This window comes from Peromyscus eremicus, chromosome 14 (assembly GCF_949786415.1).
Source record: "Peromyscus eremicus chromosome 14, PerEre_H2_v1, whole genome shotgun sequence".
Lineage (NCBI taxonomy): Eukaryota > Metazoa > Chordata > Mammalia > Rodentia > Cricetidae > Peromyscus > Peromyscus eremicus.
Genome location: NC_081430.1, coordinates 81,824,473 through 81,850,335, shown reverse-complemented (window position 1 = coordinate 81,850,335; position 25,863 = coordinate 81,824,473). Strand labels below are relative to the sequence as shown.

The 25,863-nt window shown below is 39.5% G+C and overlaps 1 protein-coding gene and 1 pseudogene across 1 annotated transcript in view; one reads left to right on the top strand and one right to left on the bottom strand.

The window, feature by feature from the left end:
• Numb (NUMB endocytic adaptor protein) overlaps positions 1-25,863 on the top strand; it is a 112,287-nt gene that overhangs the window by 63,892 nt on the left and 22,532 nt on the right. The window contains exons 4-5 of the mRNA XM_059279629.1: positions 11,016-11,090; positions 17,657-17,689. Coding sequence (XP_059135612.1) covers positions 11,016-11,090; positions 17,657-17,689 — 108 coding nt within the window. The remainder of the gene's footprint in view (positions 1-11,015; positions 11,091-17,656; positions 17,690-25,863) is intronic.
• LOC131924546 (uncharacterized) lies at positions 2,868-3,222 on the bottom strand (annotated as a pseudogene).

Below are 25,863 nucleotides of genomic sequence, written 5' to 3'. Positions count from 1 at the left end.
ACTGTCGTCATGTCTGGCCAGATAAGATCGCTTCTAAGCGATGAGAATACAAGTCCTGAAACATCTAAAGATCCTGGAGAATTAAGTTATTTTCAGTGAGATATGTTTAACAACTGAGGAGACAAGTGGAGTAGGGTTTATTTTCAACACTACCAAAAGAGAACAAAGCAAAAGCACCCCACTCTCAGTTTTTCCCTCCCAGTGAGAGCTAATTGTTTTTGCTTGCTTCTCCCAGTAATAATGTTGTGATTTCTTTAGCTAATATAATTTTCTACCCAGTCTCAATTTATTCACATTTATCATGGTTTATCCTTGCATTTTTCTCTGTCTGAATTTTTAAACTCTTTTTCACCCAACATTTGTGATTAGATTACTTTTAATTTCTTTTTCCATTTTAATTCCTTGTTCCATGAATACTAGGTGGTTTTTCTTGATATTCCGTCATAAAAAATGAAACCACTTTCTCGTATTTTCAAATTTGTATCAGCTGTTTTTATTTCATTTTCTTCACATATTAATAGATCGCTAATGTTTACAATCTCTCCTATAAATATTAATTAAATCTCCTATATCTTTTTAAAAAATAATTTATTTAATTTTATGTGCTTTTGTGTGAAGGTGTCAGATCTCCTGGAACGGGAGTTACAGACAGTTAATGAGCTTCCATGTGGGTGCTGGGAATTGAACCTGGGTCCTCTGGAAGAGCAGCCAGTGCTCCTAACCCCTGAGCCATCTCTCCAGCCCCATCTCCTATATCTTATGTTTATTCTAAAAATATGTATTATGAGGCATTAAATTTAATGTAAATCTAAGGAATTTACTATAATTTCTTCTCTTTGAAACCATTGGTTCATTGATAAGTTTGACAGATAATTGCTGAATGTCTGCTGCCTGCTGCCTAGAACAGGTCATGTTCTAGATCCTGGGTATGCAATGAACAGCGCAGACAAAAAAATCCCTGCAGGGTTTTCATGTTTGTTAGAGAGCGAACAAACATAGACTGTCTGATGTACCAGGAAGGAACTGTGTATGAAGGGAATAAATGAGGATAGATAGAGTTTAAATATGATGGTTAGGGAAGTCCTCATTGCAGGGGAAATGCCATTTGAGAAAATAAGCATTGCAGGTGTCTAAGGAAACAGTTAGACAGGGAGGCAGCAAGTGGAGTGCTCGTTAGCAGGAGAGGCCTGGCGTACTAAGAGGCAAAAGAAGCCATTGTGTAGACCAGGTAGCCGTGAAAGTGGGTAAGTAGAAAGTCCATTGTGTAGTTTAGTACTTTCAAATAATACCACCCCTCCCAGCTGCATTCTTTGATACAAATACAATATTCCTTATAAATTCTGAATTAGTTTACACAGTTCCATACTTGCACTTCATTCTGTGTATAAAGAAGAAATAAATGTTGCTAAAATTGTGTCTAGCATGTGCAGTCTTCCCGTGATTGACATAGCAGTTACATCTGTCAAAAGTCACTGTGTGTATGTGTATTGAAAGAGGAATTAGAATCTAATAAAAGATAACTGAGGAAGCTGTTTCTGTGTTACAGGTGTCTGATAGAGTGTCATCTCTTCATTCTTGGGCCCTTGTCTACTAGCTAGAAGTAATTTTCTCAGTTGCTGTTACTACAAATGCCCTCATTACAGTCACTAAACACTACTGAAAAGTACTTTGCCTAGAGCTTCTTAACGGGTGAGAGTTGGGGGATACAGAGTCTTGCTACACAGCTCAGGCTAACCCCAAATACATGATTCTCCTGCCTCACTCTCTTGAGTGCTTTATTACCAGCACGCCCAACTCCATTTTAAGGATTTTGACTTTTACTTAGACAAAATAGGAAACCATTAAAGATTGTTGAGCAGAGAAATCTCATCATGGGACTGCTGCTCTTGAAGGCTCACTCTGGGTCCTTTGCTTATAGTTGGCTATAGAACTACAAGATTAAAAGCAGAGTGTAGTTACGAGGCCACTGCAGAAGTCCTTGTGAAATAGACACGGTGATAACTGACCCCTTTCTTCAGTTCCAGTTTCTGGAGATAGTTTTTAAGACCATCACCGTAAGCACTCAGCTACGATTATAAAACGCGTATATATATTTTATAGGGAAAGCTGATAGCATATATTGATGGATTAGATTTGTGATGTATCACAAAGAAGAAAAAGAAAGGATGGTTCAAGATACTTATTTTGAGGCAGCGTCTCAGCTGGCCTTGAATTTACTGTAACTGAGGATGACCTCCAACTCCCAATCTTCCTGTCTCTACCTCAGAAGTGCTGGAATTACAGGTGTGCAACCCACACCGTTAAGATGGCTAATCTGAGTAGTTAAAAGGTTAAACAGCATATATTCTTTTGGAGGAGATTGTTAGAGGGTTATATTTATTTGTGAGTGGGAGAATATAAACTCGGTTTTGCTGTTGTGAATGGGATCTCTTTAAATTTTCATTTTGTTTTTGTAATGTTACATAAGTACAGAGGGGGCCCCTCCCCCTTTGTTTTGTTTTTGTTTTTTAAAAGACAACCTTTCACACTACAACCCTGACTGGCTGTTTCCAAAATTAGAGTAGTCCTCCTGCCTCTGCCTCCCATGTGTTCATATAGTCATATATTACCACATCTAGCTTTCGAATGTTTAACTAAAATCTAGCAACCTTACTAAACTCAGATGTTAATTTTAGTAATTAACTTGAATATTCTTTTTTCTTTTTCTTTTTCTTTTTCTTTTCTTTTCTTTTCTTTTCTTTTCTTTTCTTTTCTTTTCTTTTCTTTTCTCTTCTTTTTCTTTTCTTTTCTTTCTTTTTTTAACTGCTCTAGTCAATTGAAAGGAACTGTATTTGGTCCTGGGATCATGGCCAAGTATGGCCCCAGCTTTATTGGACATACTTCTTGCAGCAGTTGACTGCATGGGGGTCGGGGTGCAGGTGTGTGTAGCACTTGCAGCAGATCATCCTGTCACAACTGTACTTCTGGGCAAGCTGACAAAGGGATAGCTCGATGATGCCACCACGCAGGCACAGCACCAGGTGCAGGGTGGACTCTTTCTGGATGTTGTAGTGAGACAGGGTGCAGCCATCTTCCAGCTGCTTGCTGGCAAGTATCAGCCTCTGCTGGTCAGGTAGAATGCCTTCCTTGTCTTGGGTCTTGGCCTTGACATTCTTGATGGTGTCACTGAGCTCCACCTGGAATGATGGTCTTGTCCATCAAGGTCTTCACCAAGATCTGCATGTTGGCTGCCTCGTTGCAGAGAAAGAAATTTTTATTTTATTTTGTCCCCCCCCCCCCCCCCCAGAGCTGAGGACCAAACCCAGGGCCTTGCAAGAGCTCTACCACTGAGCTAAATCCCCAACCCCGAGAAAGAAATTTTTTTGTGTGTGTGCATCCATGTTTTGCCCGCATGTATGTCTGAGTGAGGGTGTCAGATCTTGGAGTTACAGGCAGTTGTGAGCTGCCATGTGGGTGCTGGGAACTGAACTAGGTCCTCTGGAATAATAGCCAGTGCTCTTAACCGCTGAGCCATCTCTCTAGCCCCAGTATTTGTATTTTATGTATACAGGCATTTTTGCCTGCGTGTATGTATATGCACCAATAGAAGAGAACGTTGGTTTCCTTGGAACTAGAATTATAGATGGTTGTGATCCACCATGTGGACACTGGGACTTGAACCTGGTCCTCTGCAAGAGCAGTAAGTTCTCTTAACCTTTGAAGTGTCTCTCCAGCCCCAAATTCTGGTTTGCTTGTTTGTTTTTTTTTTATTACATTTTTAAATTTTATTTTATGTGCGCATGTAAATGTATATGTGTAGGTGAACAAATGCCATGATGTGCATGTTCAGGTCAGAGGACAACTGCCAGGCGTGACAGCAGGCACCTTCACCTGCTGAAGCACTTCTCTAGCCCATGACCGTATTCTAAAAGTCAACTAACTGTACGTTCTTGGAATCTTAATTTGATTAATGCTTATCACAACCAAGGTGAGTTTATTAGGGCACAACTAAATTCTGTGTGCTAATATTTTGTTCAAAAAGTTTATGTCACTGTTTTGAGACATTTGGGCCTGTTAAAAATTTCTTTCTTATAATATTTTTGCCAGGTTTTAGTTTAGTAAAGTAAGCCTGACCAGACATGGTTGGCACAAGCTTGTGATCCCAGTACATGTAAGACAGAGAGAGGCGGAGGCAAGAGGTTTAGGAATTGAAGGTCCTCCTTGGCGATAGCCTGAACTGAGATCCTGCCTCATAAAACCAATGAAACCAAACAAATAAGCAAACAAAAGTGAAGCATCACTTGGGCAGGGCTCTGTCTACTTCTCATTTACTTCCATTTACAGGGTGTACTTTCTAGGTGTTTCATCTGAGAGCATGGTGTATTCAGCAGAGCCTGTTTCTCTTGTAGTTCCTGATTTCCAGTCTCCATTTCCTTACTAAAGTGAAAATGCCAGGAACTCATTTTGCTTAACAAGTTATTTTAAATTGTTGATTTTAGAGGCAGACAAATGTTTATCAGAGTTAGGGTTTTTTGTTTGTTTGTTTGTTTGTTTGTTTGTTTGAGACAGGGTTTCTCTGTGTAGTTTTGGTACCTGTTCTGGATCTCGCTCTGTAGACCAGGCGAGTGCTGGGGTTAAAGGCATGCGCCACCACCGCCCAGCTTCAAATTTAGTTTTTATCTATCCCCCACATCCCACCCACCCCCCACACAATACTTCACTTGTAGTGTGGACTATTACCTGAACACACAAAATAGTTTGTTATCTGTGGCTGCAGAATTTCTCTCCAGCTCCCGCCAAGTCCGGGCAGTCTAACAGCCCACTTACAAAATAAACACGCAGACGCTTATATTATTTAAACTGTTTGGCCTAATGGCTCAGGCTTCTAGCTATCTAGTTCTTACATCTTAAATTAATCTATTTCTATAAATCTATACCTTGCCACGTGGCTCGTGGCTTACTGGCATCTTCACATGCTGCTTGTCATGGCGGCGGCTGGCAGTCTCTCCCTCCACCTTCCTGTTCTCTTAATTCTCCTCTCTGTTAGTCCCGCCTATACTTCCTGCCTGGCCACTGGCCAATCAGTGTTTTATTTATTGACCAATCAGAGCAATTTGACATACAGACCATTCCACAGCAGTTGGAGAGCTGGAGAGAAATTCTGCAGCCACAGATAACAAACTATTTTGGGGTACATCAGCCATTGATGATCATTGCCTGGGTTTATTGATTCATTAAGAGGTGCATAAAAAGGTGACTGACTAGGTTAAGGCACTTGCCACCAAGCCTGACAACCTGAGTTTGAGCTCCAGGACCTACATGGTGGAAGGAGAGTCCTCTGACTTCTATACTTGCACCGTGATGCATGCATGTGAGCGCAAAAAAAAAAAAAAAAAAAGAGGGCTAGCAGTGGTGGTGCATGCCTTTAATCCCAGTACTCAGGAGGCAGAGGCAGGCAGATCTCTAAGTTCAAAGCCAGAGTTGAGAGTTTTATGTGAGGCCAGCCTAGTCTATAGAGAGTTCCAGGACAACCAGTTTTTCTACACAGAGACTGTCTAGAAAAACAACACCAACAGAAAGAGTTGCAAAATGTTGCTACTCCAATTCTCCTATCCCTTATTCATTTATGATCTATGTATCGTCTATAAACTTAAACTTCCCTGTATCTAATCTTCTGTTAGCAATAGTCCTGTAGTTTAATTAGGAAAGGTATGGCAAGACAATAGTGAGGGAAATACTGAGCTTAAATCCTGCTTGAGCCATAAGTAGGGCCACCAAAATGGGTGGCTGCTCTGTCTGGGTGGCCACTTTGTTTTGAAGAATAACATTAAGTAAATGCATGTAAGAACAGTAAACTGTGAGCCATTATTTCAACAGGAGAGTTTCACATGTACTTTATTTAACAGATAGTATTTGGTAGTTGGAAAAGACCTAGGAAGCAAAAGACCTGAGTTCTGTTCTTGGCTTTGTCAATTTACTAGTTAATACGACTTTGACTCTACTAGTTTAACTTTATTGACACTTTGTAAAAGAAAAGGTTTGGATATATGAAATTCTTTCCAGTACTGAACTTCCACAATTATGTGTCATGACTTACTCTGAAGTAATTATAATCCAGATTTTAAAGATGAGAATATTTTAATTTGACTTGTTACTACACTTGGGTTAAAGATACAAAACTTTGATACTGTTTTCTATATATTTGCATACAATATTTGCTATATAAATAATATCTATATATGCATGATGAAATTCTTCCTAGTTTGTTACAATGAGTGATTATGGATGTTGCTTTTTTGCTACTGCTGGGAAGTACTCCTGTGTGGTCTCTCACATCAGGCTCCATGCTTCTTCCCATGGACAACATGACCAAGTGGGGGCAGGGGTTCTAATTTTTAATTTTTTCAAAAAAGGGGAAAATGATTTCATTCATGAAGGGTGCAGTTCCACATAGTAGTTTCTCTAGTGCACATTTTTATGAATAAAAGTCCCTTTCTCAGAGAATTTGTGAAAGGCATACACAAAAGAAGCTCCAGTGTTAAATATTTTAGCCATTAAAGCATAAGTCAGCTGCAGTTTTTCAGTGAGATAGTGTCTCAGAGAAGAAAAGAGACCTTTGAAATGGTGTTTATTTCAGTGGACATGTTCTTTCACAGTCTACTGAGACTCAGGGCTGATCTCTGTTTTCATGTTTCTAAACAGAACGCCACTAAGAGTCAGCACAAATATAAAATACTTTAGTTTTTTGCTTTTTATCAAATCTTTGTTATTGTTGGCATTAATAGTCACGTGTGGCCAATTGAATTGACTGAGTTACATGGTAGAATGAAAATGATGAGAAAATGTTGTATTCATTTCTAGAATATAAAGGTAATTCATATACATCTGTATTAGAGATAAGAATGTGAGGAGATGCTACCACAGGCCCAAAGAAATTAAGTTATGTAAGCATTTTATAACTTATACTGATGATTTTGAAAATGTAATGAACTATGAATGTTATAGATATATACATTATTAAAATTGACTAAGGTAGAAAAATAAAAGTTGAACAGGCCTTAGCCATGAGTAAAATGAGAAAGCTGTTTGAATGTTTGTTTTGGATTTTTTGTTTTGTTTTTTGGGGGTTCTGGAGGGTTGGTTGAGACAGAATTTCTCTGTGTGGCCCCGGCTGTCCTGGAACTCGATCTATAGACCAGGCTGGCCTTGAACTCACAGAGATCCACCTGCTTCTGCCTCCCAAGTGCTAGGATTAAAGACGTGCGCGACCACCACCCAGCAAGAGAGCTGTTTTTAAAATTGACAAATTCTCTAAATGACTGAGTAGACATGGTCTTAAGGACCATTGTTTCCAAAACCCTATGAGAATTATTTCTAGACAGGCAGTGGTGGCACATGCCTTTAATCCCAGCACTTGGGAGGCAGAACCAGGTGACTCTCTTGTGAGTTCCAGGCCAGCTTAGTCTATAGAGGGAGTTCCAGAGAAACCCTGTCTCGAAAAACCAAAATAAAATATTTTTAAAAAAATTATTTCTATTTTATTTAGATATATTGAAATAAATAGAAAACATGGGCAGTTTTATAGATTGGTGGAATTAACAAAGTACTATACAACCTAGTAAAGATATCACAGAAGCAAAAAAGAAACTACAGTAGTTAGACTTTGGGCTTTTCTGTTTTGTTTTGTTTTTGTTTGTTTATTTGTTTGGTTTGGTTTGGTTTTTTGAGACAGGGTTTCTTTGTGCAACAGTCCTGGCTGTCCTGGAACTAGAAGTATTATTCAGATTTTTTTTAAAACTTTGGACTATTTGCATATATCCATAGTAAGATATCCTAGAGATAGGGCCCAAGTCTAAATATAAACATTTATGTTTCATATATGCATTATATATATATCCTAATGGTAATTATATATAGTATTTTTAGCATACCTGATTTTGACTGTCACTTACCACCTGAGGCCATGTGTGGACTTTGTTACTATTTATATCCTATATCATATCATACTATATATCATATCATATATCATATCTATATCTCAAGTCAATACTCAAAAAGTTCCATATTTTGGAGGACTTTGGACTTTCTTACTTAGATATGAGAATTGTATCTGTCTAGTTTTCAAAGCCTGTATAAATCTGTGATGTGCATATCACCCATTGGTGGTGAGTATGAGAACTGGGAAATCTCTATTGGTTCAGCTCTGAAAATCTGATATACCAGTTATAGGAGCAGATCCTTACCTGTGTAGTCCAAGTTTAGCCCAGAACTTGGGTCTCAAGCTTTTGTGCTCCTGAATAGCTATTTGCTTCTTGGATCTCTTCTGTCGCATCCTCATTCTCTGGTTCTTTTCTTTGAATCAACGGAGAGGATACTCTGATGAAGATGTTTTCAGTCATGCTACTTCTGCTGCTTCATTGTCTCCTCCTGCAGCTCCTTGGCTCTCTCTGAGTTTAGGAGTTTCCATTCCTGGTCCTCACGTCAGAACTAGAGTACTTTTTTTTTTTTAACCAGAGTTTCTTCATGCCCCATCTCACTGCTTTGGCTGTATTTTTTTTAAGCTGGAGGTTCCAAAGAAGGAAGTGGGAAAAGTAAACTTAAACTTAAAAATTAGTGATGCCTCGAGTTAAGTATTCTGATTCTTCTATTTTCTTTTCAGAACCTCAATAGCTGCTCCAATGCACTCTATCCAGATTTTATGGTTTCATTTAGTAGGAGGCTTAGGGTCTGTGTACTAAGTGTTCTCCATCTTACCTGGAACCAGATTCTGAATTGCCTTTAAGAAAGCACATGTGCCCAGCACTCGGGAGGCAGAGGCAGGCAGATCTCTGTGAGTTCAAGGCTAGCCTGGACTACAGAGTGAGTTCCAGGAAAGGTGCAAAGCTACACAGAGAAACCCTGTCTCGAAAAAACAAAAAAAAAGAAGAAGCAGAAGCAAAAGAAAGGAAGGAAGGAAGCAAGCAAGCAAGCCTGGCCTTAGCTTGGCTTGTTGCTAGCCAGCTTTTCTTAGCTTTATTTATTTATTTGTTTGTTTGTTTGTTTGTTTGTTTTGGTTTTTGAGACAGTGTTTCTCTGTGTAGCTCTGGCTGTCCTGGAACTTGCTCTGTAGACCAGGCTGGCCTCGAACTCACAGAGATCCTCCTGGCTCTGCCTCCCGAGTGCTGAGATTAAAGGTGTGCGCCAACACCGCCTGTCTTGCTTTTCTTAACTTTAAATTATCCCATCTATCTTTTGCCTCTGGGCTTTTACCCTTTTCTATTTCTGTAGTCTTTCTTTCTTACTCCGTTGCTGGTTGTGTAGCTGGGTGGCTGGCCCCTTGCGTCAGTCCTCCTCCTCCTCCTCTCTCTCCTCCATCTCTCTTTTTTTTTTCTCCCAGAGTTCTCCTTCTATTTATTTTCTCTGCCTGCCAGCCCTGCCTATCCTTTCTCCTGCCTCACTATTGGCCATTCAGCTCTTTATTAGACCATCAGGTGTTTAGTAACACAGCTTCACAGAGTTAAACAAATGCAACATAAACAAAAGTAACACACTTTAAAATAATATTCTACAACATTGGTAGCCAGACACTTTTCTCTGTCCTGCCCTGGTCCCGCAGTCCCACAGCCACTTTTAAAAGAATCATTCAGAGGCTTAATATTAATTAGAAACTTTTTGGTCTATTGCTCAGACTTATAGCCAGCTCGCTCTCCATTTTAAATTAACCCATTTTTATTAATCTGTGTATTGCCACATGACTGGTATTACTCTGCTGGCCTGTTGCTCCTTGGGCAGTGGGCTGGCATCTGCTCTGATTCTTCTGCCTTTCTTCTGTCTGTATCTTTGCTTGGATTTCCTGCCGCTATAACCTGTCTTGCCATAGGCTAAAACAGCTTCTTTATTAACCAATAATAGCAACACATATTCACAGCGTACAGAAAGACCATCCCCCAGCACTAGAGATGCAGAGGCAGGCACTTTCAGGCCAGCCTGATCTACAAAGCAAGTTCCAGGACATCCAGGGCTACATAGAGAAACTCTGTCTTGAGAAAACAAAAACAAAAGAAAGAAAAGAGAAAGCACTTGTAGGTCATGTATGATGATGCACACCTGTAGTCCCAGCCACTCCAGAGGCTGAGATAGGAAGATCATGAGTTCAAGGCCAGCCTGAGATGCATAACAAGACTCTTAAGATCTTGTCTATTAGGGAAGGAGGGAGGGAACCCTTAGAATATGGTATCAGGAGCATAATGCCACCATCCCTTTTGCTTTAACCTGAGACTAGTCCTATAATAAGGTTTAGTTTAAATCATAATCACCTTGTAAATAAATTCATTCTTACATTCCTACTGTCTCTAGGGTCAAGTACAGACTCATTTCAGTACTCAAAATCTCCATGCTCTTATAGCTCATATTCCAGGCGACAGGAATACTTGCTGATGTTTAGTTATTACACATACATGGTTGTGTACTTCTCTCAGCTCATTATAATTTCTGAACCTTATAATTCCTTCCTTCTCAAACTTTACACATCTGTGTGTTGCATATGTGTGTGCGCGCACAAGCACATGTATGCCATGATGCATGTGTAGAGGTCAGAAGACAGTTTGTGAGAATTGGTTCTCTCCTTCCTCCATATGGGTTCTAGGGATTGAACCCAGGTTGTCAAGTTTATTAGTAAGCACCTTATCAGCTGAGCTATCTTGCTGGTCATGTTTGTGCTTTTTCATGCTAGGTGTACATATTTTGTCTTAGGCTTGGTTTGATATGTTTTATCTGAGATAGAGGAATTGTATCTCACTTAGGCTATTATGCACTTGATCCCATAGATTCGGGTAACATTTAGTGACTATCATATACTTTTTCATTTATTCCCCTAATAATTCTGATATATTCTAAATTTCATTCCTATGAAAACACTGAGTGAATAAAATAAGATTACTTTCACTTTTCTACAATAACCATGATTTTCTTGATGCAGGAGTTTAATTTTCTATCATCCACTATCTACTAGATAAATAGCGTCTCAATAAACATCATCCTTTCCCTTCTCTCCACAGTACCTTGGCCACGTAGAAGTTGATGAGTCAAGAGGAATGCACATCTGTGAAGATGCTGTAAAAAGATTGAAAGCTGTATGTATTTGGTGATTGCTATTGATCTATATGCTGCCAATATTTTCTTAAAAGATTGTGTTCTCTTTTTGCTCCTACATTATCCAAATTATGCTTTTCACTTATTATGGCCTATATGAAACAGCATGAAATCTGATCATATTCTAAAACCAGCACAGAAATGTTAGCGTTAACAACTTAATTGTGATACCTGGACAATAACACTGTTAATTTTAAATCTGTAAGAAAGAGCTTGCTGGGAACAAAAGTAGAAAATGCCTGAGTGATGCCTGGTGAGAGGGACGTCTCATTATCTTGACTCCTACATCTTTCTTCCTATGTCCCTCCGACACAAACAACCTACTTTCCCTTCCTTTTGCATAAACTTGAAATGTGTAAGTCCTTTTCAAGATAAACGTTTTCTTTGCCTGTTACACCATAGACTGCATCCTACATTCATATGTATTTAATGAGGGGGAGAAAATATCCACAGTTGTAAAGGATCACATTGAAGTATTAATTTCCTGTTTCCAGTACGTCTGAGGACCATCCCCTAACTCTCCAAGCCCCTTCACACCTGCCTTCTCCCCAGCGCGTAGCCGTCCCCACTCTGCTGTGAGAGCTTTAAGCATTACTTCCGCATGTGCTATCCCCAAACAGCATTACATTGATGTTACTTTGGGTTTGCTAGTATAAGTTTGGCTACTAATGAGTGCTTTTTATTTCTCAATTTGCTTAATAACCAGAACTTTTCTGTTTTATTGATAAAGTTTATGTTACTGCTTATGTATTCCCTCAGTATAAAATATGTAAAATTTAAAAATATATCAAAGAGGTAGATTGTACTTTGGAGTAAATGCCTGAATCTGTTGTAAAAAGAAAAGCAGAGAAATAACTAAATGTAGAAAGCAGAACATAAACAACCCTGTGTACAAATGAGCACAGATACGTTCATCTATATGTATAGAACCCTTTATCTCGGGTTTTGGACATTTAAATTCTTAAATGATAGAAGCCTAGCAAGTTTCCTTGACTTCATCAGTGTTAAGAGGACTTGTGTCTGTGTTCTGTGGTCCATGAAACTAGTTTGACAGACTAGCTCTTATATAACTATTCCTTAGTTAAATACAGACTCGGATAATTTAGCTTTCCATTTTTATCAAAATTAGTTTAAAAGAGAAATAAAAGTTTTAGATTTTTTTCTCATAAAGTAATTCTCCATTCCTCTAGAATGATAAACTAGATGAGTTTAGCTTAGGATGTTTTAAAAATAATTATTTAACCTTCTTAAAGAATGTTTTTGTTTCTTTCCTCTTTCTTTTTTGAGATAGTTTCTTTGTATAGCTCAGTACTCCAAGCTAGCCTGATCCTGGCTTGCCTCCCTAGTGCTAAAACTATAGGCATGAGCCCCTATTCCCAGCCTAAAGAATATTTTATATCAGTGTATTACTAATCATAGGAAACAACAGAAAACTCCCAGGAAACAGGTAGGGGAGGAGACAGAGATGGTTCAGCAGTTAAAGGGGCTTGCTGCTCTTGTAGAGGACTCAAATTCAGTTCCCAGCACTCTCTTGAGGTGGCTTTCAGCTGCCTCTAACTCCAACTCTGTGGGATCTAATGCCCTCTTCTGGCTGAGGCCATCACTCCATAACATGTGCACAAACCCACACTCATATAAACACACATAATTAAAAATAAAAATAAATCTTAATTTAAAATCCTAGGAAGCAAATAGTTTATTCTGAAACAAACTATAGTTATTAAAGTCTTAAAATTTACATTACTTAGGGTTCTGAGGCCACTGTGGAATTAGCCTTTAGAAAATCTTTTAATTCAAGACTGGAGAGATGGCTTAGCGGTGAAGAGCACTGGCTGCTATCCCAGAGATCCAGGTTCAATTCCCAGCACCCACATGCCAGCTCACAACTGCCTGTAACTCCAGTTCCAGGGCATCTGGACCCTCATACAGACATATATGCAAGCAAACCACCAGTGCATAAAAAAATAAATAAATATTTAAAAAGAAAATCTTTTCATTTGGGAACAATCGGTCCTCTTCTTTTTCCATGCTGAATATCAAACCCAGGGCCTCACAGGAGCCAAGCACTCTGCCAAGCCACACATCTAGCACTACTATCTAGTTTTGTTTTTAAACTTTGGTGTCTGTCTTATTTAGGTTCTTGAGACAGTCTCAACTTCCAGCACATTATCCTCCTGGGTGCATCACTTCATTTGAATCTTAACTTTAAAAAAAAAAATTAGAAACGGCTCTTTACTGTGTAGGAAATTTATTGTATAAAGTACAAATGAACCTCAAGATTTATAAATAGGGGCTAGAAAAATGTCTCAATGGTTAAGAGTACTGTCTGCTCTTCCAGAGGACCCAAGTTCAATTTCCAGTACCCATATGGTAGTTCACAACTGTCTGTAACTCCAGTTCCTGGGAATCTGAACCACCTTCTGGCCTCCAAGAGTCCCAGGCATATATGTGGTGCATAGACATATATGCAGACAGAATACCCATGCACATACAATTAATTTTTTAAAAATATTTATTAAATAAAACAAGATCTCTTCCAATTCCTGGTGTCACCAGTGTTTAAATGTCTAGTTTTTATTGCTGCTGCTGCTGCTGCTGCTGCTGCTGCTGCTGCTGTTGGGGTTTTTGTCTTTTTTGAGACAGGATCTCCAAGTCTTATTGGCCTCCACTTCCCACACACTGGAAGGACAGATACAAGCCACTCCACTCTGCTCATCACCTAGTTTAAAGCCAATTTTTTTGTTGAGTAGATTGGTTTTTTTTAATTTTACCTTTTACTTTTAAGACAAGATTATTATTTAAGGCCTAGGACTGTTTGAATAACATTTAGTGTATTTTTATATTCACCATAAATATAACCTAAATTTGCATTTTAAAAATTGTAGTTATTCAGGGCCAGATAGTTGGCTACAACTCACAAGGCTATAATCCCTTAGCTGGGAGCCTGAAGACAAAGATCTCTGAGGCTCACTCACCCAACCAGTCTAGGTGAATTAGTACACTCTGGGTTCAGAGAGACCCTGCCTCAAAAAAAAATACGGAACAATTGAGGAATACCCCTGCATCATCCTCTGGTATATCTAGGAAACTTAGGACAGTTGTATAGACCTAAATTGGCAAACATGTTAAAAAATCAAATTGGATTTTTGGGTAATAGGTAAACTTCTGTTTATTATGCTCAATAAAACATCACTGTTCTGTAGATAAGCTGCTTAGTGGTATACTGAGACCTTGCAGTAACTAGGAAGTCTTCAGGATATTGTCTTATGAGTCCACATAGTTCTGCGATATGTTTTTGTCATCTTCTCTCATTTTCACGAATTAGAGATATTAGGTTCCCTTGTTTCTTTGACAGCATTCTTTTAACAGATGCCCATCTAGGATCTACATCCTGTTGTGCCCGATTCTTTTTTTTAATAGTTTTTTTTTTTATTAAGAGTTTTCTATTCATTTTACATACCAACCACAGATTTCCCTGTTCTCCTTCCTCCACCCCCCAGCACTCCCCCCAACCCATCCCCCTTTCCCGTCTCCTCCAAGACAAGGTCTCCCATGGGGAGTCGGCAGAGCCTAGTACATTCAGCAGAGGCAGGTCCAAGCTTCTCCTCCCTGCACCAAGGCAGCGCAGAGTGTTTCACCATAGGCACTAGGTTCCAAAAAGCCGGCTCTAGGGACAGGTCCCAATCCCACTGCCTGGGGGACCCCTAAACAGTTCAAGCTAATCAACTGTCAAATGCTATACCACTAGTGTTTGTTATTGTAAAGATCATAAAGTTTTCCGAAAGAGTTTTAAATAAATGGAAACAAGTTGTAGGAATGTATAAAGCTATAGAGGATAAATACCTTTGGAATCTGTTTGACTATCAGAGCTTTAAAATTTGAAGAATTATGTAACTCAGGTACCAGTTAAGCAGCAAAACAGACATATTAAGCTTGTCATATGTAATGGCCTGTAAACCAAAAAATTCTATTTCTACTGGTTTTAACCTTGTGGGGAATTGAAAATAATTTACAAGTATAGTTGCATGGAGGCCCTCCCAGAAATGGTCCCTTGTAATTTAGAATTACTTTAACTTGTATTAGAGATCATTGGCAAAGTTGACGTTCTCCAGTGAAGAAAATAGAGTTGGGATAGTTTTTTAAATGTGTACCTCAGACCATTTCTTACCTTCATATGCATAAAGTAACAAGTATTTTTAACTCAATTATTTTGTGACATAGCTCAAGCTACTACAAATCTTAGATTGCATAGAATAAATTTCAGAAATGGCTGTTGCTTAGTTGTGTTACCTGTATGTTACAGGGTGATAAATATTGTCACTTAGCAGTGAGCTCTATAATTATTGTATCAGGCTTTGCCTTGCTTCACTGTGATCCAAAACACCTTTCATTCAAACACCTTGTAGAAGGCTATTTCATTCCATTGTCTTCTGAATGTCTCTCTTTTCTCTGCCTTGGTTTTAGATTTGTTTCATTATATAACTAGTTCCTAGTATGTTGGGTTTTTATTCACTATTTGATATATTTGTTTTAATATATGTTCTTATTTTAGCAGGTAAAAGAATCATAACATGTTTTTTTTTAAGAACATTAATATTTTCTAATCCATTATCTGTCTTTTATGCATTTTGCATGTCATCTTTTTTCATTAACATCTGGGGTCTTTTATAGAAAAGAAAAAATGCCATCTTTAACAAGAGCTTTTCTAGGAGCGGAATTAAATATTAACTGTCACTCCCACCCCACCCCGCGAGAATGGTGAATCTTTAACATTGGCTGCATCCTTGAAAGCTGAGCATTACTCACAGTCTAACAGAACTAGGGCCACCAAACTTGGCAGCAGAAATCATTTTAGTCTTGCTGTGACAGCTACCTGAATAACATGATTATTTTTCCAGCTTCAGTTTAGAGTATCTTGTGAAAATATTTGATGCCATTTGTGACTTTCAAAACTTAAGGGAAAACATTGTAGTGTTTAAAGACTTATTTATTATGTACACAGAAGAGGGCGCCAGATCTCATTACAGATGGTTGTGAGCCACCATGTGGGTGCTGGGAATTGAACTCAGGACCTTTGGAAGAGCAGTTGGTGCTCTTAACCTCTGAGCCATCTCTCCAGCCCCATTGTAGTGTTTAAAAGCACTAAATGAGTTCAAAAACTGGGAGACCCAAATTTCAGCATAGTTGTCTTTTACTAGACATTTTTGCAGCTACAAAAGTTGGTTATAAAAAGTAAAGGATTAAAAGTATAGTTCAGCCCTAGGAAGGGAATATAAAGCTGGGGGGGGGGGGTAGAACCTATCTACTTTGCATACATTCTTTAAATTTCCTTAATAATCAGTTTGTATAAATGATGCTTAAAAACCGATGGTAGGGCTAGTTGTGGTGAACCCCTTTACTGCCAACACTCAGAAGGCAGAGGCAGATCTATCTCTGAGTTTCAGGCCAGTGAGTTCAGGCTACATAGTAAGACCCTGTTTCAACAAAACAAAAGAAATGATGGTAGGACCATAGATTGTTATGGCTCCCTTATCCTGATGGTTGATAATTGTTTATATCCATGCAAGAGTCTTTGTTTTAAAAGAACAGTTAAAAAGAAAACAAAACCCTGTTTCCTAAGTTCCATTTGTGGCCCATGAACATAATTTCGTTCTCCCATATTTTTTCTATGCCCCAGTGTAAACATTAGCCTTAGATCCTTTATAATGACTTATTCTGACTTGGAATAGATCCTCCTAGTTCTGTGTGTTGTAGAATTGCTGAGCACACACTTACACTAATGAATGTGGACCACCTGTGACTAAGCTCCCTGAATTAGAAAAGGTGTGGCAAGAACTGTTGAGGTATGCTCATGATTTAGCATATGGGTTGCCATTTTTGTGTTTTCTTAAGTTTTGCAATTCCAGGGCATCAAACTCAGAACCTAACAGCATACCAACAAGGTGGTGGTTTGCTTTTGGTCTGGGATCTCACTATAAAGGCCTTCACAGGTTCCTGTTTTCTTTTTATTTCTTTAAGAAGCAGGCTTTTACTATGCTGTCAAGGCTGACCAAGAATTCCCAGGGTCAGGCAGCCTTGCCTCAGCCTCCTAAAGAGCTAAGATGATGGGCACATGCCACCACATTTGACTACCATTGATTTTAAGTAGAAAAATGTATGTAGAACTAAGCTTCTATTTGTTACTATTGTGAATTTTAAATACAAAGTCGTGCCCAACTTGTATGTCCTAATCTTTTCCTCTGCTGCCAAATTTGGATAATCTCTGTTGGAAAAAGAGATTCCTAATTAAGTATTTGCACTGCATGAATACAGCTCTGAATTCCTCTCTTTCCGGGGATCCTCAGGTCATACAGTGTGTTGCCCTGTGTTTTCATGCACCTTTCCTTTTCCCTGTCACTCCTGATATGGATAACTCTTTAAAACTCTCATCCCTCCCCTTCTCCCACTTTCCTTCTCTTCTATTTCTGTATGTGCTTAATTGATGTGAAACCCTGGGACATTTAGCCTATTCAATAATAGCACTCGACTTGTCCCCCTGTTCCTCCAGGAAAGGAAGTTCTTCAAAGGCTTCTTTGGAAAAGTAAGTTTAATGCCGTGATTGTGCTTATTCTATAAGGAGTTACACCCCAGTATAGCACTGACATGCTAACAGAATAAGAATAAAGCCTTGATTTCTACACAAACAGAAATAGATTTGACTGTATCTGAAAATTAGTGAAGTAGTTGCTGTCTATGGTTTTACCTGTTTTTCTTTTGATACTTAATCTCATTTCTAGGAAAGCCCAATAAATGAATCAAGTAAGTTTTTTTAATGATCTCTTCAGCACCTGCTATTAGATAAACTCTATTTGATCTTTCATAACTGTTTTGTTAGTGTATTAGCTATATTTTTTAACAGGTAGGTTTTAGTTAGGGCCCAAGACTGACAGAAATAGGAAGAAATATTAGATTCAGGTAAAAATTTAAAGTACCCCAAACTTTACATTCAAGACTATTACTATTTTTGAAATCTAAGTTAAATTTCAGGAGAATAAATGAAAGTACATAAACTTATCTTTGAAGATTCTGCTGTGATCTTTAACCTGTATTGCTGATCTAGGAAAATCTGTCTCAATTAATTGTCTACCAAAATCTGCTGCATGGATGCTGTTTATGTAGGTACTCTGATATTTTTCTAGTGATACTTGTTCACTACTCAGATCTTCAGAAGTACCAGGGCAAGGAATGTACCTCAGTGGTACAGTGCTTGCCCAGAATTAGCATGCTTAAGGCCCAGGCTTCTATCTTCAACACTAGAGCAAAATAGAATAAAAGAGGCTAAAGAGATGGCCCATTAAGAGTGATTGCTGCTCTTATAGGACCTGAGTTCAGTTCCCAGCACCCACTTTGGATAGCTCACAACTAGTCCATAGGCCAACCTAATCTAGACAGCCCCTCAATTAGACACTTTTCCCAGGTGATTTCAGATTCTGCCAAGTTGACAATACTGTCACAACTTCAAATTTATATGAGATATGAAAAAATTATATAAATTGTTATTGTAAAGATCATAAAGTTTTCCGAAAGAGTTTTAAATAAATGGAAACAAGTTGTAGGAATGTATAAAGCTATAGCTTAATCTTTAAATAACACTGAATTATTATTCTCCTTTATACAGTGAGGAAACTTGAGGTTTCAGCTGAGGTTAAGTGCCCTCCTTAATCCCAGATCCAATAAATTGATAGGAGTTTGGATTTGAACCTAGATAATCTGTCTCCAGTCTATACTCTTAACCACTGTGCTATACACAATCACTTTTGTTTTTCTGTTTTCTTTTGTAATGCTGGGGGTTGCACATGCCAGGCCAGTGTTCTACTGTGAACTATATCCACAGCCTTTTTTTACTTTCTCTTTTGAGGTGTTGTAATCAGAGTTTTCTGTCCCCACTGCCTGGACCCAAATAACTGACACAGAGGCTTAATTTATATTACTTATAAATGCTCGGCTGATAGCTCAGGCTTGTTACTGGCTAACTCTTACACTTAAATTAACTCATATTTCTATTTGTGCTTTGCCACATGGCTCATGGCTTGTTACCTCATTTTCTACACATCCTTTTTGCTCAGCAGCTGGCTGGTGTCTCTCCTGACTCCGCCTTCCTTCCCATTATTCTCAGTTTGGCTTTCCCACCTAACTTCCTGCCTAGCTACTAGCCTGTCAGCTTTTTATTAACCAATGAGAGTAATATGTATTCATAGTGTAGAAAAGGATTGTTCCACAGCAAGGTATGATCTTACTAATTTGCTGGCCTTGAATTTAGTGATTCTCTTAAATAGCTGGGATTACAGACCTGTGCTAACAGGCTTCCATTCTCCTATGTGTTGAGGGGTAGGGAGCTATTATTTGGGGTTTTTGAGACAAGGTCTTATGTGTCCTAGGATGGCCTAGAACTTACTTTCTAGCTGAGGATCACCTGAATCTCTCATTCTCCTGGCTCTGCCTCCAGAAGTGCTGGGGTTACAGGAGTGTACCACTGTGCCTAGTGCTGCAAAAACCAGGATGTCATGCATGTTAGGCAAGCACTCAACCAACTGAGCTACATCCCTAACCATCTGACTTTCATTTTAAAGAGCTAATAATTGTCTTTGGATTTTATTCCCAGTAAATTACTCTTTTTGTCTGGTGGCTTTTTGTGTTTGTTTGTTTGTTTGTTTGTTTGTTTGTTTGTTTTTGAGACGGTGTTTCTCTGTGTAACAGCCCTACCTGTCCTGGAACTTGCTCTGTAGACCAGGCTGGTCTCAAACTCAGATATTCACCTGCCTCTGCCTCCCTAGTGCTGGGATTAAAGGCATGCGCCGCCGCCACTCAGCATAAATTACTTTTTTATTATAGTTTTTCAAAAACCATTTTTCTTCTACCAGAGAACTCCTAAGCTGATAAACTCATTCAGTAAAGTGGCAGGATACAAGATCAACTCAAAAAAATCAGTAGCCCTCCTATACACAAATGATAAAAGGGCTGAGAAAGAAGTCAGAGAAACATCACCCTTTACAATAGCCGAAAATAATATAGAATACCTTGGGATAACACTAACTAAACAAGTGAAGGACCTTTTTGATAAGAACTTTAAATTTCTAAAGAAAGAAATTGAAGAAGATATCAGAAAATGGAAGGATCTCCCATGCTCATGGATAGGTAGGATTAACATAGTAAAAATGGCAATCTTACCAAAAGCAATCTACAGATTCAATGCAATCCCCATCAAAATCCCAACACAATTCTTCACAGACTTGGAAAGAAAAATACTCAACTTCATATGGAAAAACAAAAGACCCAGGATAGCTAAAATATAATAAAGCAACCTCTGGAGGAATTACCATCCCTGACATCAAGCTCTACTATAGAGCTATAGTAATAAAAACAGCTTGGTATTGGTATAAAAACCATTTTTCCCCAGTGGTTTAAACTAATTCATGGAACAGAGGTCCTAGAGCATGATAGATAAGCACTGTGCCACTGAGCTTGACCTCTATGCCCCTCTGCCTCTCCCACCTCTCCCTCCCTCTCTGAGACAGTGTCTTGTTAGTTAATCGGTCAGGCCTGAAACACGTGTAGAGCCTAGTCTTCCACTCATGAGGCTCTTGCTTTCTGTACATCACCATGCCTGGCTCTAACACTTCATTTTAATTTAGAGATTTTTGTTTGTTTGTTTATTGATAAAGGGTCTCTATAATGTAGCCCTGGCTGTCCTGGAATTTGCTATGTAGACCAGGCTGGCCATGAACTCACAGAGATCCACCTGCTGCTGTCTCCTAAATTCTGGGATTAAAGACATTGTGCCATCACACTCAGATTATGTGGAAATTTAATAGTAATGAAGTGTTGTGTACCTGTAATCCCAGCACTTGAGAAGCTGAGGCAGGAGAATTGCCAAAAGTTTAAGGCCAGTCTGGGCCATATAGATTCAGAGGACAGTTTTCCTTCCACCATGTGGTCCCCAGGAATGGAACTCAGGTCGTCAGGCTTGGCAGCAAGTGCCTTAATCTGCTAAGCCATCTCAGTCACCCTATAAATGAAGAATCTTATACAGGAATATTTGATGGGCCAGGCATGTTGCTACACAGGTAATCCCAACTGTTCAGGAGACTGAGGTAGGATGATTGCAAAGTTGGGATTTTTAGCAAGACCTTGACTCAGACTAAAAATGAAAAGTGGATGTAGTTCAGCAGTAGAACAGTTGCTTAGCATGTATAAGGCCCTAGGTTCAATCTTCAAGGTGTGTGTGTGTGTGTGTGTGTGTGTGTGTGTGTGTGTGTGTGTGTGTCTAAATAGTAGGGGGGATAGTAGTGTACGTACACCTTTAGTTCTTGTGTGTAGATGAGGAAGCCAAAGAATCAGGAGTTCAAGGCTCATCTACGTACTAAGATTGAGGCCAGCCTAAGCTACATGAACCCTTATCTCAAAAAAACAAAATATAAATAGCAGGTATATGGAGTTGTTGGTTGGTTGGTTGGTTGGTTTTTTGAGACAGGGTTTCTCTGTGTAAACAGTTCTGAGTGTCATGGAACTCACTATGTAGACCAGGCTGGCCTTGAACTCACAGAGATCCACCTGCCTCTGCCTCCCGAGTGCTGGGATTAAAGGCATGCACCACCACCGCCCAGCAGGTGGTGTTTTTATAGTACAGCTCCTCATAAATTATAATGCTATCCTAGTGTTTGAGCCTGTATGGTTTAATGGTCCACGATAAAGAGAACAATAGTAAATTTTTTTTTTTTTCGAGACAGGGTCTCTCTGTAGCTTTGGAGCCTGTCCTGGACTAGCTCTGTAGATCAGGCTGGCCTCGAACTCACAGAGATCCACCTGCCTCTGCCTCCCGAGTGCTGGGATTACAGGCGTGTGCCACCACCGCCCGGCTAGTAATTTTTTACACCACACACTTTTACATTGAAGTAAGTAGGTGAAAGAAGTTAGTCTTGATTTCAATTCATTAGTCATAGCCAAGAAGCTGCCTTTATCATCTCGAATTTCACCTCTTGACCCAACCACTCTTGCTTACCTCCATGGTGACAGCAATGCTTCCAGAAACTTCAGTAATAAAAGCATAGACATCTGATTGATTATAGAACTGTACCATGAACATCTAAAAAGAAAGGGAGGGTAACTGGACCTGAGCTTAACTTTTTCCAAACTAGCTAATTGCTCTCTGCAGTCCATAGTGTACTCAGCTTTTGAGAAATGATTATATGCACCTCATGCCTTTTGTACAAATGCCGTGTTTAACAAATACTTTATTACCAAATAGCTACATGACACATAAACATTTCTTTGTTTGTTTGTTTTTTGTTTTTCAGTGTCCTGGGATTAAAGGCTTACACTACCACCACCTGGCATAAGACTATTTGTTTTGTTTTGTTTGAGACAGGGTTTCTCTGTATAACCATCCTGGCTGTCCTGGAACTTGCTCTATAGACCGACCTAGCCTCAAACTCTCAGAGATCTGCCTACCTCTCACTTAAACATTTGAAAGCGGTTTATAATATGTTTGAGAAGTCTTATGAGCTATGTAGTCTCTATTCCCATTTTATGAGAGAACCAACTCTGTAGATGAAAACTATATCAATAGAGTTACCAGTAGTTACTCTGAGCTTCGTAGCTTACAGTGAGCCCTGGCCTACTTTCTTTTTGGTTTTTCAAGACAGGGTTTCTCTGTGTAGCTTTGCGCCTTTCCTGGAACTCACTTGGTAGCTCAGGCTGGCCTCGAACTCACAGAGATCCGCCTGGCTCTGCCTCCCGAGTGCTGGGATTAAAGGCGTGCGCCACCACCGCCCGGCTACCTGGCCTACTTTCTGGTTTGCTACTTAACAACATCTGGTGAATTGCCTGGTGGTTCATGAGGCTGCATTTTACAAGCACATAAAGACAAGCTCAAGAGTCACCTACCTAGTACATTTCACCATATGCTAAAATGGGAATTTTTCTGAAATTTGGTGCAAATATCTTTGCCCTACCCCATGTCAATATCATCTCATTTAAAAGCACTGACCTGCTTTCCTTGGGTCTACTTTCATTAGAATGAGTGGAGAAGAAGTATGTAACACAGAGGATGCTAGACATGGACTGCACTGCTTGCAGACACCTCAGATGTTGAGTACTCTGACAAAAAAGCCAGGTTATCTCAGAGAAAGTAGCATGCATTCTGTGTGAAAGGTAGCTTGAGCTGAGCGTCTGTGCCCTGGACTGTTGTTTCTTACAGTTCCAGAAGTTTCATGTTACCTTCACTCAGTCTTGTTGTCTTGTCTGCCTTGAACTCTGTAAGAATCTAAGTTTGTGAACTTATATAAGCTATTATGTCATTTATTGCTGACGTATAAAAATTACTAAGAATATTGTATTTGTGCAAGTTAGTTGTAAGTTAGCCATGAGCTATATGTCCCCAACCTCTGGGTCCTTTTCTTCCTTATTGCTTTTTAAATTCCTGAACTCTTCCTTACATGAATTTTATATTCTTCAATTCCTTCTTAGATAATTTTTAGGATTTGCTTTATTTTTCCTTTTGAAAGTCCATTTCCCGTAGTGGGAATCTAGCTTAGTGAAGCAAGCACAGAATCTGAGTGTGAACCCCAGCACCCAGGTGAAAACAGTGGGCCAGGTGTGGTAGTACGCACGCATTGGTAATCCAGTGCTGAAGAGGCAGAGGCAGGAGGCTCCCCGGACAGACGGTCTGACCTCATCTCAAAGGAAGCAGACAGTGTTTCTGAGGAGGACACCTGAAGTTGTCTTCTGGCCTCTACACACACACACACACACACACACACACACACACACACACACACACACACACACACCAGAGGAAAGTATATTAGGACAAATCCTTGAAAGGGAAGGAGGAACGAACAAGAAGTAACCAGTAACCACGAGGCTTTAACAGTCACCTTTGTGTCCTTTTTTTCTTATGCGTGAGCACTTAGTCTTTTAAAGGTCTTAGTCATTGACCTTTTCTAGATTTAAAATTTAGGGGTAAATTGTTAATTTTCAGAAGCCAATCCTCATATATACACTATATATTCATAGCATCTCAGTCATTCTCAAGTCAGCATTAGTATATAAAACATGTTAGAGAATGTGCTATCTGTCCTTAGGCAAGGATGAATAAGATGTCTTGATTTTCATAGCACAGTTACTCTCTTGTTTTAGATAACTTTTACACTTCTTTTTTCCTTAAACTTTCAGAATTTCCCAGCACTTGGGAGGCAGAGGCAGGTAGATCTCTCTGAGTTTGAGGCCACCCCGGTCTACACACTTAGTTCCAGACAGATACATAGTAAGATCCTGTCTCAAAAACAAACAAACAACAAAACTCTTTCAGAATTTATTTATTTAATTAATTTTATGTGCATTGGTGTTTTGCCTGCATGTATGTCTGTGTGAGAGTGTCAGATCACTTAGAGCTGGATTATAGACAGTTGTGATCTATCATGTGGGTGCTGGGAATTGAACCTGGGTCCTCTGAAAGAGCAGCCAGTGCTCTTAACTGCTAAGCCACCTCTCCTGCCCCAGGAATTTCTTACTCTGTTTTTTTCAGCTGCTTCTTGCTTCACTGAGAATATGAAACTGACCTCTAGGGCTGAGGCTGTAACTGTAGGAGAGCACTTGCCTGGCTCAAGTGAGCTTCTGGTCCAGCCTTAGGTCACATCCACTTGCCTGCCTGGAATCTGTGCCCGTATGCTCTTGTTTTTTTCCTTTCGTTTGGTTTGGTTTTGAGACAGGGCTTCTCCAGGCAGGGAAAGCTGACCTCTCGGAATCCTCTTGCCTCTGCCTTCTGGGGGCTGGGATTGACAGGCTGCCCCTTCATGCCCAGCTTCCATTAGTTTCTTACTATTTCAGCTCTTACTGCAATCCCCTCTTTCCTCCGTAGTCTTTTCTTCAGTGGAATGTCCTAAAAATAAAACACATTTTTAGAGAAGCTCCTTGGTGTCTTCAGATCTGCCATCCTGTCTTTTGTTGATTGCGTTCATAACCACCGTTGCCTTGGCCTCTGGCTCTCTACCAAAGCTGTTCCTTTCAAGTCTTTCATGTTATTGCAATGACTCTACCACCCTGATCGCAGACTATTACCAGCATTTGACAGTCTGGCTTGAAACATTGTTCAGCCCCTGCCCAAATACTTCTTAGTTTTGGATATCTCTCTATATGCAACTCTCCCTAGATGACGTCACCCGATGCTGTGTTGTGCCAGGAATTCTGAACTTGGTACTAGTATTTCTGTTATGGAAATGGTATATAGCATGGGATCAAAGACAGATTCTGGAGCCACTTGTATTTAATTCTACCCCAAGCACTTAGAAGCTTTGTGGTTTATACCTACCTCAGCAAAATGACTTTACCCAAGACACTTTAGGAACTTGTAGGTAATTGTACAGCTGTTCCTCCTGTCCTTGTTCCTCTCATCTCATCCTACAAGACTCCAGGAGTGCTCCGATGTCAGGGCCCTTGTATTTACTAATAATATGGAACACACACCATCCAGACACATACATGCATGACCCACTTCTCCAGCTCTTTCTCTGCTCAAAAGTCTCGTCTAAACGAGGCGTCTGTTTACAACTCTAGACCTACCCCATTGTCTATCCATATGCTCCTTGTTTCTTTCCTAGCTCTATTTCTTACTGTCTCGCTGTCATTCCATACACTGACTGACGTGTGTGTGTGTGTGTGTGTGTGTGTGTGTGTGTGTGTGTGTGTGTCTGTCACTCTAACATGAGCTCTCGGAGG